General features: G+C 51.4%; 1 protein-coding gene across 5 annotated transcripts; it reads left to right on the top strand.

Moving 5' to 3' along the window:
• Positions 1-384: 384 nt before the first annotated feature.
• Positions 385-13,474, top strand: ACTR5 (actin related protein 5). Of its 5 annotated transcripts, none has more exons than XM_080925680.1 (9): positions 385-916; positions 1,700-1,834; positions 2,897-3,066; positions 6,069-6,286; positions 6,892-7,074; positions 9,447-9,638; positions 10,218-10,357; positions 10,926-11,058; positions 12,611-13,474. In XM_080925680.1, exons 1-9 carry the CDS (start codon positions 570-572, stop codon positions 12,866-12,868), a joined length of 1,776 nt encoding a protein of 591 aa, XP_080781806.1. In that variant the 5' UTR covers positions 385-569; the 3' UTR covers positions 12,869-13,474. The 5 variants fall into 5 exon arrangements, with proteins under 5 accessions (XP_080781806.1, XP_080781805.1, XP_080781804.1 ...); XM_080925679.1 differs by having other exon boundaries at positions 1,605-1,834; positions 9,519-9,638; XM_080925678.1 differs by having other exon boundaries at positions 1,605-1,834.
• The last annotated feature ends 908 nt before the right edge of the window (positions 13,475-14,382 follow it).

The following is a 14,382-nucleotide window of genomic DNA, read 5'->3' as shown; positions in this document are numbered from 1 at the left end:
TATTGGGTGAAGAGAACAGCCTTCTACACGTGCATCTTGGCACGTTCCCACACCCATCACGCAATAAATTAATACATGAACGGAAAAAAGAAGAATCAAAGGGGAAGGAAATTAGCTTAACGTGTTCACAAAACTAAGGGCTAGACCTGCAAAGTGATACAGAGACCCCGGGAGGCTAAAGGGAGAGGGAGGGGCGGAGTCCAGCTCAGTGGGGGTGGAGCCTTTGGCCAGCCAGTTAGAACAAGGGGCGTGGCCACGTCTCGCGCTTAGAGTTAGGGGCGGGGCTCCTGGCCGGCCAGTTAGCGCGAGGAGGCGTGGTCCCGCGGTGGCTGTTGAGGTCAAGGTTGAGCTACCATTAGACTTGAGGCCTGGACCAGCGGGGAATAGAGACCCACGGAAGTTTCTGGAGCGAATCAGGTGCAGAAACTAGCAAATGCTCCCGTAAGGAGGAGGCTTCCGGACGCTTCGGGGCGCTGAGACTCAGACGCGGCCGTGGCTTCGTGACGCGCTCGGCGTCGGGGCGGGGCCGGCGCTAGCCAAGATGGAGGCGAACGTGTTCCGGTTCCGAGATGCCCGCTCTGCTCCGGATCCCGTGCTGGAAGCCGGGCCGGTGGCTTTCGGCTCGCAGCCCGTGCCTCTGGTGCTGGACAACGGGTCGTTCCAGGTTCGAGCCGGGTGGGCGTGTCCCGGGCCGGACCCGGGGCCGGAGCCGCGCCTGCAGTTCCGCGCCGTGTGTGCGCGCGGCCGTGGCGGGGCGCGCGGCGGGCCGGGGCCGCAAGTGGGCAACGCGCTGGGCAGCCTGGAGCCTCTGCGCTGGATGCTGCGCTCGCCCTTCGACCGCAACGTGCCGGTCAACCTGGAACTGCAGGAACTGCTGCTGGACTACAGCTTCCAGCACCTCGGCGTCTCCTCGCAGGTGAGGGCCGGCTGGCCGGGGCGCACTGGGTTTCTGCGTCATGCCGGGCAGTCAAGTGCTGAACCCAAGTGTGTCGGCCTTGTGCTAGGAACTAAGGGTACACCACGATGTCTTTATGGGACCAGTTTGCAGTAATCCTAGTGAGATGAGTTTTACTAGCACCCCGTACGATCCTGAAAGTATTTTGAAGATAAGACCAACATGGCTTATCAGTTAACAGTTTGACCAAAGCTTGATTTAATAAACATAAAATGAGCCGTCATGGTTTCATGGCCCTTTAATCCCAACACTCTGGAACGCAGAAGCAGGCATCTGTGAGTTCAGGCATAACCTGGAATACAGAGTGGGTTCCAGGACAGCCAGGGCTGTTACAGAGAAACCTTATCTTAAAAAACAAAACAAAACAGACACACAAAAAGCTTAAATTGACCATGTGTTACTGCTTTCCAGAATAACTCCCAGTAGAGATGAAACATATTCTTTAAAATGGCTTGCGGTCACCTTTTAAAAGATTTTAAAGTTTTATGTGTGAGTGTGTCCTCTCTAGTCCTGAGTGTGTTCCCTTCCACCTCGTGTTTTTTTAATTAGAAGATCAGAAGTAAATTCGGACCCGCAGTAAGGATTTGGGGTCATTTTTGCATTTCGTGCATGCTTCCATTTGCCTGGCTGTGCTTGTCTCTCAAAGTAGGGCTGCGTCGATCACCCTATAGTCCTGACGGAGGCCGTGTGCAACCCACTTTACTCCCGGCAAATGATGTCCGAGCTCCTTTTTGAATGCTACAGGATCCCGAAGGTTGCCTATGGGATAGACAGCCTCTTCAGTTTCTACCACAACATGCCCAGGAACACCCTTTCCAGTGGCCTTGTCATCTCCTCCGGCTACCAGTGCACACACATCTTACCCATCTTGGAAGGAAGGTGAGTGTGTTTGTGGCATGGTGTTTGAGAAGCACTGTTTTAGGCCTCACTGCAAACATGGAATGTAAAAGGTACCTGTTGGAGATGTCTGGTAAGTGCTAACTGGTGGGTGGAGCTGGGCAGAGCTCAGACCTACATCAGCAGGTGCCTTCACGAGATGCTTTATAATTCTGGCTTATGGGGGAATAGTTAACATGGTACCTGCCCATAGTAGACATTCAATAAACATGGTTGGATAAGTTATTTGATAATATTTTTTTTTCTTAAAAAAAAAAAAAACTTTATTTCTGTGTGTGAGTGTGTCTGGACTTGAGAGTGATTGTCTGTCTGGACTTGCTTGGCAGGACTCTGGAAGTGAGAGGACAGTATAAGGCATCGGCTCTCTGTTTCCACAATGCTGGTGTCAGGGACTGAACTCAAAGTCTTTATCCTCAACAGCAGGGCTGTGTGCTACAGGCAGCGAGCCCTGGCTTTAGAGCTGGTCACTTGGGTTTGCAGTCCTGCTAAGGTGAGGCTCTGTCCCTCCGCCAGCATGTATGTGCCTGTTGGTCTAATTGTGGAGAGAATCGGTTCTCAGGAAGCTTGTGAAGTCAGACTCTCACAGCCCAGAGCAAATAACCCTGGGATTGGCACGCGTGACCATTCTTCCTGTTATTTCTGGGCTACTTGATTCTAGGAGCCCCCAGAAGTACACATTCTGCCGCATGACAGTTAGACATCCCGTTGAACTGTCTTTTGTTTTGTTTTTAATTAGAAACAGGGTCTCTACATAGTCCTGGAACTCTCTGAAGACCAGGCTGGCCTCTGCCTGTGTCTGCTTCCCAAGTGCTGGGATTAAAGGTTTGAGCCACTACTGGCCTGAACCTGTTTTCTTCAGTAGAAGTTAAAGGGCCACACATTAGGGTATGCGGTAGGAGTTCTGGCCTCGGCTGAGAGGCTGCCCCAGATGTCAGATGTGAAGTGTCTTCACCTTCCACTAGTCCCTTCTTCTGAATTAAATTCTCCTGCTTTCCTCCTTCATGATGCACAGTCTCAGTGCTGTTCTTTACTGCTTGGGTGCAGGCTCGATGCCAAAAACTGCAAACGCATCAACCTCGGAGGAAGTCAGGCAGCTGGCTACCTGCAGCGGCTCCTTCAGCTGAAGTACCCGGGGCACCTTGCAGCCATCACACTCAGCCGCATGGAGGAGATCCTGCAGGAGCACAGCTACATTGCCGAGGACTACGGGGCAGGTGACCGGGGGCCAGGGCAGGAGCTGGGGAGAAAGCTGCTGCGGTTTCCCAACTCTGTTCTTCACACTTACGGCTGTGACTCCCGGTTGCTCAGCAGCCACCTCCCCTTTTAGCATTCACTTGATGAGATAGATTATCAAGTAAGCTAATTGTCACAAATAGCTTTTATAATTTTGTCTCCACGGAGAACAACGTTTCAGGACAGAAAGGGCTACACAAAGACCCTGCCTCAAAAAACAAAAAACGTTTGAGACCAGTTGGAATTGCTTTATCTCACATCCTTAGGGTGATGTCAGAGTAATTCTCAGTCTTCAACATACTTTGAACTTTTATTTTTTGAGGCAGTCTCCTTATATAGCCCAGGCTGGCCACTATCTCTCAGTGTGGCCTCAGATGACCCATCTTCCTGTATTAGCCTCTAAGTATCTTAAACTTCTGGTTTGTTTGTTTTGTTTTTGTTTTTTTCCTGAGACAGGTTTCTGTGTTGGTTGTCCTGGAACACAACTCTGTAGACCAGGCTAGCCTCAAACTCATAAAGATTTACCTGCCTCTGCCTCCCAAGTGCTGGGATTAAAGGTGTGCACCACCACACTCAGGGGAGAGGCAGGAGCATCAGATATGCAGGGCTATCTTCGTCACAGTGAGTTCAAGGTCTGCAGAGACTGTATAAGATCCCGTTTCAATGAAACTAACTTGGCGGGTGGAAGGGCAGCTCAGAGGACCTGGGTTTGCAGAGAACCTGGGTTCTGTTTCTAGTTCCAGGGATCTGCTGCCCTCTCCTGGTTCAGTGGGCATTGGGCATGAACACAGTGCATTACAAGTAGGCAAAGCACATAAACTATAAGTGAGTAATCTTTAAAAAGACAGAACATAATTTCACACAGAGGTACACATAAAGCCTAACATAAACAAAAAACAAATAAAGCCTAATCCTAGTTGTGGTAAAAAACTATAGGACATAAAATTTACTCTCTGCCTCTGTCTCTCGTCTTTCAGAGGCTCAGCCTAACATCATGTCTGGCTCTCCTGCTGTCTTCCCAGTTGAAGGGCTCATCTTAGCCATGTTTGGGGCATTGAGTGCTGTTTACAGGCTGTGTGCTCAGAACACTTGGTTACGTACCTGTGGTACAGAAAGTTGGAGAGATAGACATGGAAAGGGGGTCTGTGGTGTGGGCTCCCTTTTCTTGGTATACTTTGGTCTTAGCGTTTTTTGCTTTTGTTTATGTAATCCTAGCTCACACATGTAATCACAGAACCAGGGGAGCTCATGCCCTCTTGTGGTTTCCATGAGCATTACATGTACGTGGTGCCCTTACAAATGCAGGCAAACACTCCTTCCTACACAGGATAAGTAAGCAAACCAACCAGCATTTGATTCTGTGAGTGTCCCTTTTCAGTGCTGCTGCTGTGTCTGCATCCCATATGGTTTTGATCCATATTCATTGTTACTGAGTTTATAAATATTTTCTAATTTCTTCAAGTCTTCTTTAAGTGATTGTTTACAATCTGTTGTAAAACCTTTCCGTGACTTATCTTTGGTTCAGTTCCTTTATAGTGAAAGAACTTTGCTTGATGCCCACTAAGCCTGCATTGCCTGTCATGTTGTCATGACGAGCCTGTGCTCCTGTGGCTCTGTGTTCAGGTGTCCTTTGGTGTCTGGTGGTGATGGTGGCCAACACTTGACCGCCTGCCTTCTCTTAGTTCTGCTCGCTAGGAGTGGTGGCGGGCGTCCCCATTTCTCCTCTCTTTCTGTCACTGAGGACAAGACATTGGCAAGGCAAGCGCTCTGATTCTGAGCTGTGCTCCCGCCCAGGTCTGTCAGCGCACTGTCAGTATCTGGGGCTGTCAACTGACCTGTTGTCATTACATAGTGTTCCTTTTTATTTCATTTTGTGTCTTTTAGACACACCATTAGTCACAGCACTAGGGAGGCAGAGGCAGGTGGATCTCTGAGTTTGAGGTTAGCCTGGTCTATTAGTAAATTCTAGGCTAGCCAGTGATTCATAGTGAAATCTGTCTCAAAATGACATTAGCAGCAAGCCACCCAGCTTTCTTTCGGATGTGATTTATGTTGGCATATTTTCCCATTTATTTATTTAGCAACAGGGTCTCATGTGGCTCAGGCTAGCCTCAAAATTCCCTTAAATATGTGAGGACAACCTTGAACTCTCAATCCTCCTGCCTCTACTTCTCAAGTGCTCAGGTTAGGGGCAGGCACCACCGTCCCCTGCTTGCAGTCCTTTACCTGCGATCTACTCTTGTCGGTGCCATCAAGATGCGCTGTGGTTGTGCCATAACAAGTGTCTGTCACTCTTTCATCCCATGGGACGGCAGCTGGCCCTGTGCTCCTCAGCAGTGCTGGTTGTGCTGCAACCGTTAGTGTATTTGAATTTAGCATTTTATTTTTGCCCCCTTTTCTCTGCTTTTTAGGTTACTGGATTTCTATTTTATCTTACTTTTGAGGTAGGCTCTCACTGTGTGCTCTGGCTGGCCCGGAACTACATAGTTCAAGCTTGCCTTGAGCTGAAAGATCCTCGAACCAGTACCTGGGGTTAGAGGCGAGCACCGTGCTCTGCCAGACTCCTCTCTTCCCCCTTTGTGCCTGTATTACTTAGTTGGTTACTAGAAAATACAGTGTGTGGACCAGCATTGGTCAGGGTCGCAATCTCGGCGCTGTTCTTTGTGCTTCTTTGTCAAAGTGTCTCCCGTATTAAACCTGTGAGCGCTGGTCAGACAGTGATGTTAGAATTTTTAGTTCAAGTTATCAAACAAGTTTTAAGGGACTCAATGAGGCAGTTGGCCCTGTGTGTTTGACAGCTCTTTCTTCACTCTGGCTGTTCCAGCTTTCTTGTGTGGCTTCTGTCTGGAGACCCTCGGAGCAGGTCTGTGCATGCCTGGGTGTGTTCAGAGGTTCTAAGTGTCCGCTCATGGCTGGCACCGACTTTGCCCTTCACTGCACACAGGGCTTTTACTCTCTGACACCCCCAACTGTCTCTTTGAAGAATTGCAGAAGTGGCGATGTCCTGATTACTATGAGAACAATGTCCACAAGATGCAGCTCCCGTTCTCCAACAAGCTCCTGGGCAGCACACTGACGGCTGAGGAGAAGCAGGAGCGGCGGCAGCAGCAACTGCGGCGGCTGCAGGAGCTCAACGCCCGGCGGCGGGAGGAGAAGCTGCAGCTGGATCAGGAGCGGCTGGAGCGGCTGTTGTATGTGCAGGTAGGCGATGTCTGGTGCTGGCCCCTGCCTGGCCTTGCTCTGCAAGGTGCTTCCGGGATGTCCTCTTCCGGTCTGGTTCCCTTGGCCATGATGTGCATTGGCTGTCAAATGACCTTTGGAACTAGGGGTCCAGAGACCAGAATCATGGAGATGATTAACATGCACATCTGCAGGTGTCTGTAGAGAGCTGTGGACTCAAGCTCTGTTTATTGATTTATTTTTATGTTTTTGAACTTTTCCATGTAAATACACAGATCTTAGGGTGGGCCTCTCAGTGTGTGTCACAAAGTGACACGGGTAATGTCCCTCCTGTCAGATTGAGGAGCAGTGTTGCCATCATTTCCTCTCAGTGACTCCTTCCTACTCAAGGTGGAGGCATTTTGACGTCTGTCACCATTGATCAGTTTTTCCTAATTAGATGGTGCTGAATCCAGTGTGTGAGGCTAACAAGCCCAGACACTGGAGAGGAGATGGAGGGGCAGTTCTGCTGGGTGCTGACTAGGGCCCCTGCCTGCCCTTCCGCTGGCTTTCTAGCTACCTCCCCTTTGTTGATGACTAACTGCACTGCCGGTCTTTGAGAGTGGCTGTGACTACTCTGGTTTTAGGAGCTCCTAGAGGATGGACAGATGGACCAGTTTCACAAAGCTCTGATAGAACTGAACATGGACTCCCCAGAGGAGCTGCAGTCCTACATACAGAAGCTCACCTTGGCAGTGGAGCAGGCCAAACAGAAAATCCTGCAGGCTGAAGCCAACCTGGAGGTGGATGTGGTGGACAGCAAGCCAGAGGTGACTGGGGCTTTGGGAGGGGACCCTAGGGTCCTTGTCTCACTGGGGCTTGGGGAGGGGACCCTAGGGTCCTTGTCTCAGATGACAAGTGCTGTACTCATCAAGCCATCTGTCCAGCCTTCAAATTCCTGTTTTTAGATGGGGTTTTATATAAGGCCTACGCTGGCCTTGAACCCAGTATGTAGCCATGATGACCTTGACCTTCAGGTCCTCCTGCTTCTACCTCTCCAGTGCTGGGATTTTACCTGTGTGCTGCCACCATGTCCGGCTGATGAGGTGCTGGGAGTCAGATCCTGGGCTGCCTCGTGAATGCTAGACAAGCATTCTGCCATTCAGGCTGCCTCCAGCCATTGAGTCAGCTCGCTTTAAGTTCTTAATGACTGGTTCTTTTAGAACGATACAGTGGAAAAGCCAGAGTTGGTGCCCTTTGATGCTGGGATCGGGTAGTGTGTCCCCATGAAGTCACAGCTGTGTTTGAGTCAGGGTGGGGCTCTCAGTCCTGCACTCCTGCCTCCGCTGACTGCTCTAGCTCGGGCTTTTAAGCCTTTTCTGCTCAGGACCACATTGTACCTGGAGAAAGGTTTACATAATCCCAGGTTTGAGATGCAGTCCTGCCATTACTAAATAAACTATTGCATGCTGATGAGAGGGGTGTGTTTATTTATACAGGAATGAAATCCTGGGGAAGGTTGGCACCATGGGCTGCAGAGGAATCTTCAGTAGTTGTGCAGTGGTCGATATTGAGAACTCTACATGCGCATGGGACTGGGTGCCGTCTATATCACCATGCCTGTGTCTAAGTACACGTTCTCTGAGCACTGCAGTCACATGTCTAACTTACACATTCTCTGTGCACTGCAGTCTCGGGAAGGAGGGACCAGGCTGAGATGTAGACGAGAGGCCTTGAACCCAGAGGAAAAGCAAGCAGCTGAAGACGGAGCCAGGAAGTTGGGGAGCTGCATTTGTTTCTTCTCCAAATTCTGTGCAGGTTCCCATCAGATAGTCAGCATCCCTGACTGCTCAGGGTACCTCTGCACCTTGTCTGTGCTTTGGGGACACACAGCAGATCTTTGTGGGCTTGGGAAGGCTTACGTATATTCCAAAGCTTGTTTTAGGGTGCTGGGGAGATTTTGGCCCCTCAAGCATGAATACTGGGTTTTGATCTCCAGTACTCAGGCAAAACTGGGCATGGTGGACTGTGCCTGAAATTCTAGCCCAGGGAGGCAAAGACAGAAGGATCCTCAGAGCTTGCTGACCAGTCTAGCCAAGCCAGTGAGCATCCGGTTCAGGGTGAGACCATCGAAGAGTTAGGTGGAGGGGCCGAGAGGTGGCTCAGCTCTAATACACACACGCACTCAACCCCACCCAGACACACAGACACATTGTTTATGTGTCTGAGTAAGATGGACTTCAGTCTCACTGGCCACATGTCCGACACACACGGGCTGCTCGCAGCTGTTCTGTGTCGGAGGCTGACTGCTGGCGGAGTGAGTTCTCAGTCCTGACCGACCTGCCTGCCTTTTAGTGTTCTCATCAGTGTGATTCAGTTAGGATGAAGTGAGCAGGTATGGGCCCGCAGGGTACATGTGGAGCCCAGCTGTGGGGTGCAGGCTGAGTTGATAACGCAGCCTAGTGTCCATTTTCCTACAGACCGTTCCACTGTGTTTATTCTCATGTGAATGCTGTAAGGACTAGACTTAGCACTTTGGTGGCATTCTTCTTCTCCTCTCCCCACTTTACCACCCCCCCCCCCAGCTCTCTAGAGCTCTCTTCTCTTTTCTTTTCTTTTTTTTTTTTTAAAGATTTATTTATTATATATAAGCACACTGTCGCTGTCTTCAGACACACCAGAAGAAGGCATCAGATCCCATTACAGATGGTTGTGAGCCACCATGTGGTTGCTGGGAATTGAACTCAGGACCTCTGGAAGAGCAACCAGTGCTCTTAACCACTGAGCCATCTCCTCAGCCCTCTTCTCTTTTCTTGAGACAGGGCCTCACTCTGCAGCTCTGACTGGCTCAAACTTCCACCCGCCTCTGCCTCCTAGGTGTTGGGATTAAAGGTGTGTGCCACCGCACCTGGCCTTTTATTTTTAAGGTGTGTGTGTGTACACATGCTATAATCCACAAAGAGGAAGGTCAGAGGACATCTTCTGACAGTTAATTCATTTCTTCCCCTATGTAGGTTTCAGGAATTGAACTCAGGTTGTCAGTTTTGTGGCAAGCCCTCTTACCCTCTGAGCCATCTTGCTGGTCCTCTGTTAGTCTTTGGTGAACTCGTGTTGTTCCCCAGCCCCTCATATGTGAATTGCTTTGAGAGTGTTTGGTTTCTGCACAGTTGTTTGGATTGAGTGAGACCCCATTCGTTTCCAGGATCAGACCAGACCTGGTTTGCTGGTGTTCGGATCCCCTGGTGTTTGCTCATCTGCTCTGCTCTGTCCTCAGACCCCGGACCTGGAGCCTCTGGAGCCGTCCCTGGAGGATGTGGAGAACATCAATGACTTCGAGCCCTTGTTCTCCGAGGAAACACCTGAGGTGGAGAAGCCGCAGGTCACCCCAGTCCAGGTTTGACTACCGTTACCGAGACCACTCATACATTTGAAGCCATTTGCATAAGTGACTGGCCCAGTCGGCTTCTCTGGGAGCATTAGAAAGGCCAGTGGTGCTCTGAGTGTCAGTCAGAGGCTTTCTCCCTTGGCACCACCCCTAACGTGAGCACTGACAACAGAGGTGCTACTCCAGCAACTGAGGTCCCCAGACCTGCACACGGGCTCTTGGTGTTTTCCTTACAGTTTAGGCAGTGTCATCATCCCTACAGGGTCTGTGCCTCTTGTTGTGGTAGCAGCAAGATAGACTGACTGAACCTGAGCCCTTGGAGAGGGTGCTAAGCCAGGGTGAACACAGGCAGGGTGTGGCCCTCTGCACTGCTTGACGGCTGCACTTCAGAGTCCCCTCCTGCAACTTGCCTCAGTATATGGGGTTTGTCACTCTGAGCTTGAGCAGAGGTAGACGGGAGGAGACTTGAAGAGGGTGGATCCGGCCTGAACAGGGAAGCTGGGCTGGAGGAGGTGTGGTTTGAGAAAACTGACAGAAAGCTGATGGTCATCATAGTCTAAAAACATCTCTTAAACCTTGGGTTTGAAGCCCGTGTTTAACTTGGCAGCGTATCATCAGCTGTTTGTTGGGACAGAAAGGATCCGTGCTCCGGAGATCATCTTCCAGCCGTCTCTCATAGGAGAAGAGCAGGCGGGGATTGCAGAGACCCTCCATTATGTCCTGGACAGGTAAGTGACACCACCTCATCCGCTCCAGAGCCTCTCCCTGGGTTCTACGTGGGAAAGGTGACTGAGGGGTACCTGAAAGCTCACCCCAATCCTGGCTGTGTGCAGGTGTCTGTTCTCTGACCCGGGCCTGCAGGTGGAGCAGCTGCAAGCTCTTTCCCTTCAGCTGTGAGCTCTACCAGCTTAGCCGTTGAGTCCCAGCAACAGGAAATTCACCCCAGCTTTCATGTGAAACTTGCTATTGCTGAAAACCGGTGGCCATTTTATCTGTGTAGTCACTGAGATAGGGACTCCTCCTTTCTCAATGAACTTGAAGCTTTTTGAGTAGCTGGGATTGTAAGTCTAGACTACCATACCACACAAGCCTAGTATTTAGCCTTTTTCTCAATTATGGGGACAGTATGCACACATGGCCTATAGTATATAGTTGTGAATGAAAAGCAAAAATGCTGGTTTAGTTTCTTTTAATTTGTCATGGAGACACTGACGAGTTGACTGTTGTACTTAGAGCTTGCCTTCCCAGGTCTTCGGTGTGTTCAGTAGCCAAGTTGGCGCATCCTTTCTCTCCTAGGTACCCAAAGGCCGTTCAGGACACCCTGGTCCAGAACGTTTTCCTCACTGGTGGGAATGTGATGTATCCAGGCATGAAGGCCCGTGTGGAGAAGGAGCTGCTGGAGATGAGGCCCTTCCAGTCCTCCTTCCAGGTACTGACTGCTCTCCCACCCACTGCTTGTGATTGGCATCCCAGGTACTGACTGCTCTCCCACCCACTGCTTGTGATTGGCATCCCAGGCACTGACTGCCAGAGCCAAGGTGTGAAGACCGCGGTTCATCATCACTGCAGAGTTCACTTTTGGCCTTGTTTGTAAGCCACATTCAGCCTATGCGGGATGGGAATCCTCCTTGTACATCCTCTGTTCTTCTACTGACAGTACTGAGCGCATCCTGGAATCCAAAGCGTGTCCTCAGCAAAGGGCATTCTCACTCCTGCAGCAGAGCACATAAGTCTTCCCATAGGAAAATGCATGGTCTCTGACTGTTTACTGATCTCTGGACAGGGTTTTGTTTTTCTGGAGAAACCAGGAAGATGCTTTGATGACTCTTCTCTGTGTAGCTGGTACTTAAGGTCATGTGGGACCATGAAGGAGCCTGGGCCACGAGTCATGTGATTAACTTACGTTTTAGGGAGATAGTGTAAGGTCAGCCTAAGTTACATAGACTTACTCTCAAAAAGTTGGGAAGAGAGGGTGAGGTTTTTCACTAGATTTGGAGTAATAGGCTTGAAGTGGAGGAAAACACATTGTCTCAGGGTGTGACTGTGCACTCAGGGAAAAGGTAGGAAGCCATTAGGAACTCAGGGCGACCCTTGGGAGCCGGAGGACGTCTTGGTGGAGTTACGGTGAGAAGCAGCTGCAGGAGGAGGGACAGCAGGTTGACACCAGAAAGTGGCATTTCAGAGTGTGAGCCCATGCTTGACTGAGCCTGTCAGGCAGCTGAGGAGGAGGTTGTTGGGTATAAGGCTCTTGGAACGGTCAAGCTCTGCATTTGGGGAGCCCAGAGGCTCCTGCGATGGCTGTGAGAGCTCTGGTTACAAGGCCCATCCGCCCCAGGCCTGCGTCAGTTCCGGTGGGATTACAGTAAGTGCAAGGGGCTCAGTGGAAGCTCGGAGCTCAGTCTCTAGTATGATCCAAACAGGACAGACCACTTTGTTTTTCTTTTGCTGGGTTCTACTGTCTTTGTTGGTTGGTATTTTTGTAGTGCTGGAGAAGAGCCTGGAGCCACTTCCATGGTGTGCAGGCAGCAGGCGTTCTCCCGGGTCAGCCACGTCCCAGACAGTGTGAATGAGCTGAAGTGAGAACAGGAAGCGAACTGTCGGGTCTGGAGAGGTGTCTGCTTAGAGCACTTGCTGCCCTTGCAGAGGACCTGGCTGTGAGTCCCAGCACCTGCAGGTCAGGCGCTTGGAGATCCGCTGCCCCTTCTGCCCACTGTGGACACTAGACATGTAAATGCTACACAGACACCCATGCAGGCACACACACAGGCCTATGTAACTGTGTGCTCTTTCTGAGAGGCTGTGCGAGCTGGCCTAGCTTTAGGGGGTCACAGGCTGGTCTCACAGTGGGGTGTCTCCTGGGCCTTTCTAGATGCTTCTGAGGATGTACAGATGGTTGTGGCCGAGGCTGCAGAACCTTCCCAACTGGGCCTGGAGCCCTGGCATGAGACACTTTTTTAGAATGCATCTGCTTCTTGTTCCAGGTTCAGCTTGCCTCCAACCCTGTGCTGGACGCGTGGTACGGTGCCCGTGCCTGGGCCTTGGATCACCTAGAAGACACTGGAGCCTGGGTCACCAGAAAGGACTATGAGGAAAAGGGGGGCGAGTACCTCAAGGAACACTGTGCCTCCAACACGTATGTTCCCATCCGGCTGCCTAAGCAGGCCTCACGTGCCTCAGAGACCCAGACTTCCGGGCGAGGGTCAGGGGCCAGTGGAAGTGGAGCCGGTGACCAGGCCTAGCAGAGGGGACTCCAAGATGTCCTTGTGCTTCATCCTCCGTCTCGACCGTGTTTGGGACAAGGACAGTGCTCCATGTCCCTGCCTGGTCTGTCAGCCTTGTTTGGCTAGTGACTGGGTGTCTCCTGGGGCCCCAGCAGAGGACAGCAGGCGATCTACCTCAGTGAAGAGCACAGCGGCCTCTGGCGCACCGCACCGTGGACGGGCTGTGGCACTGCTTTCCTCAGCAGCGAGGGATGGGCGGAGACAAGTGGGCAGTGTGTTTCCTCTTTGCCCTGGAAAGCCTTTGTTCTTGGTTTTTTTGTTTTTTTTGTTTTAAGCTCTAAAGTTACCCATGTCGTGTTTGTTCTGTGTGTCACTGTCCTGTGACTGCCAGAGTGAGCCCCTGGAATGGGAGGACCCACCCCATCCCCTCCTCTGCCTGGTGTGTGTCCTGAATTGAGGTGGTGCTTGTGTCTGCCTTTAACTGTTGCTGTGCCGGGAACACTCCCACACAGAGGCCTGCCAGAGACTTTCCTTCGGTTTTGTGGGTTAGTTGGTGGCATGCCCTTTTCAGGCCACTCTGCAGAACTGATGGTGCAGTGCCCATCCCCCACCCCAGGGACTTCTCACTTGGCTGCCCCCACACTCCCGTGCTTTCCATGTGGTCTCGAACAGGTAGCTGCCCTCTTCCCTTTCTGTGGCTGTAGGACTAGGGTCTCAGTGCAGCTCAGGCTGGCCTCCCGCCTCAGCCTTCCTACGGATGCACCACACACCGGCCAGACACCTGCTTTTATGGATTCTTGGTAAGACTGTTAACTCTCAAACACCACGGAATCCACATGTCCAGACATCCTTTATCTCCAGTCCTCAGGCTGACGCTGCAGGGCAAAGGGGTGGTGTGTATGCCGGGTGGAAGGCCCTGGCAGCTGACCCACCAGTTCCCAAGGCGTTTCCTGTTGAGTTACCAGCACTGGGCGAAGGACTGAGGGACGGCAGAAAGAGCCAGGACCAGTCTCCATAGATGTGCTCATAGCACCCTCCAGGGCAAGAGGCGGTGCTGACCACAGGCCATCGTCTTCCTCCTCCAGTTTAAATGACACCACTTTGGAGGGCAGGCGGCTGGTGAAGGGTCCTGGGCAGGTGAGCCTGGTGCCTCACACAGTGAAACGGGCAGTAGGTTGGATTACTCAGGGTTTAGGTGGGGATAAACACAGGAGATCAGGAATGGCCAAGGGGCTGAGCCGCGAGCTCTGTACTTTTGTCTCTTGTGAAGTAGTCCTTAGGGAATCCTGCTGTTCCCAGAGCTAGCCAGGACTTTGCTGCCTAGGCCTTCACACAAGTGTTAACCATGTGCTGTGGACCTTAGACTCTGTGGTCCCTTCTAAGCAGTGACATTTCTCCCAAGGTTGGGAGTTACGCAGGGCAGAGGGTGCGTTGGCCTTCAGAGCTGTGAAGAAAGGAACATCTTGTTCTTTGGAATTTGTCACAGCTCTTGGAAACATACAGGAAACCAGGCACAGAAGCTGGTAAGCCAT

The sequence above is a fragment of the Micromys minutus genome (genome assembly GCF_963924665.1).
Source record: "Micromys minutus genome assembly, chromosome: 11".
Lineage (NCBI taxonomy): Eukaryota > Metazoa > Chordata > Mammalia > Rodentia > Muridae > Micromys > Micromys minutus.
Note: the sequence above shows the minus strand (reverse complement) of the source record. Positions and strands in the feature narration are given on the sequence as shown.

Coding starts and splice junctions, on each gene's coding strand:
- ACTR5 (XM_080925678.1), top strand. CDS start 542: ATGGAGGCGAACGTGTTCCGGTTCCGAGATGCCCGCTCTGCTCCGGAT. Junction 3,067..6,068: donor TGCCGAGGACTACGGGGCAG/GTGACCGGGGGC, acceptor GTCTCTTTGAAG/AATTGCAGAAGTGGCGATGT. Junction 10,358..10,925: donor CTCCATTATGTCCTGGACAG/GTAAGTGACACC, acceptor TTTCTCTCCTAG/GTACCCAAAGGCCGTTCAGG.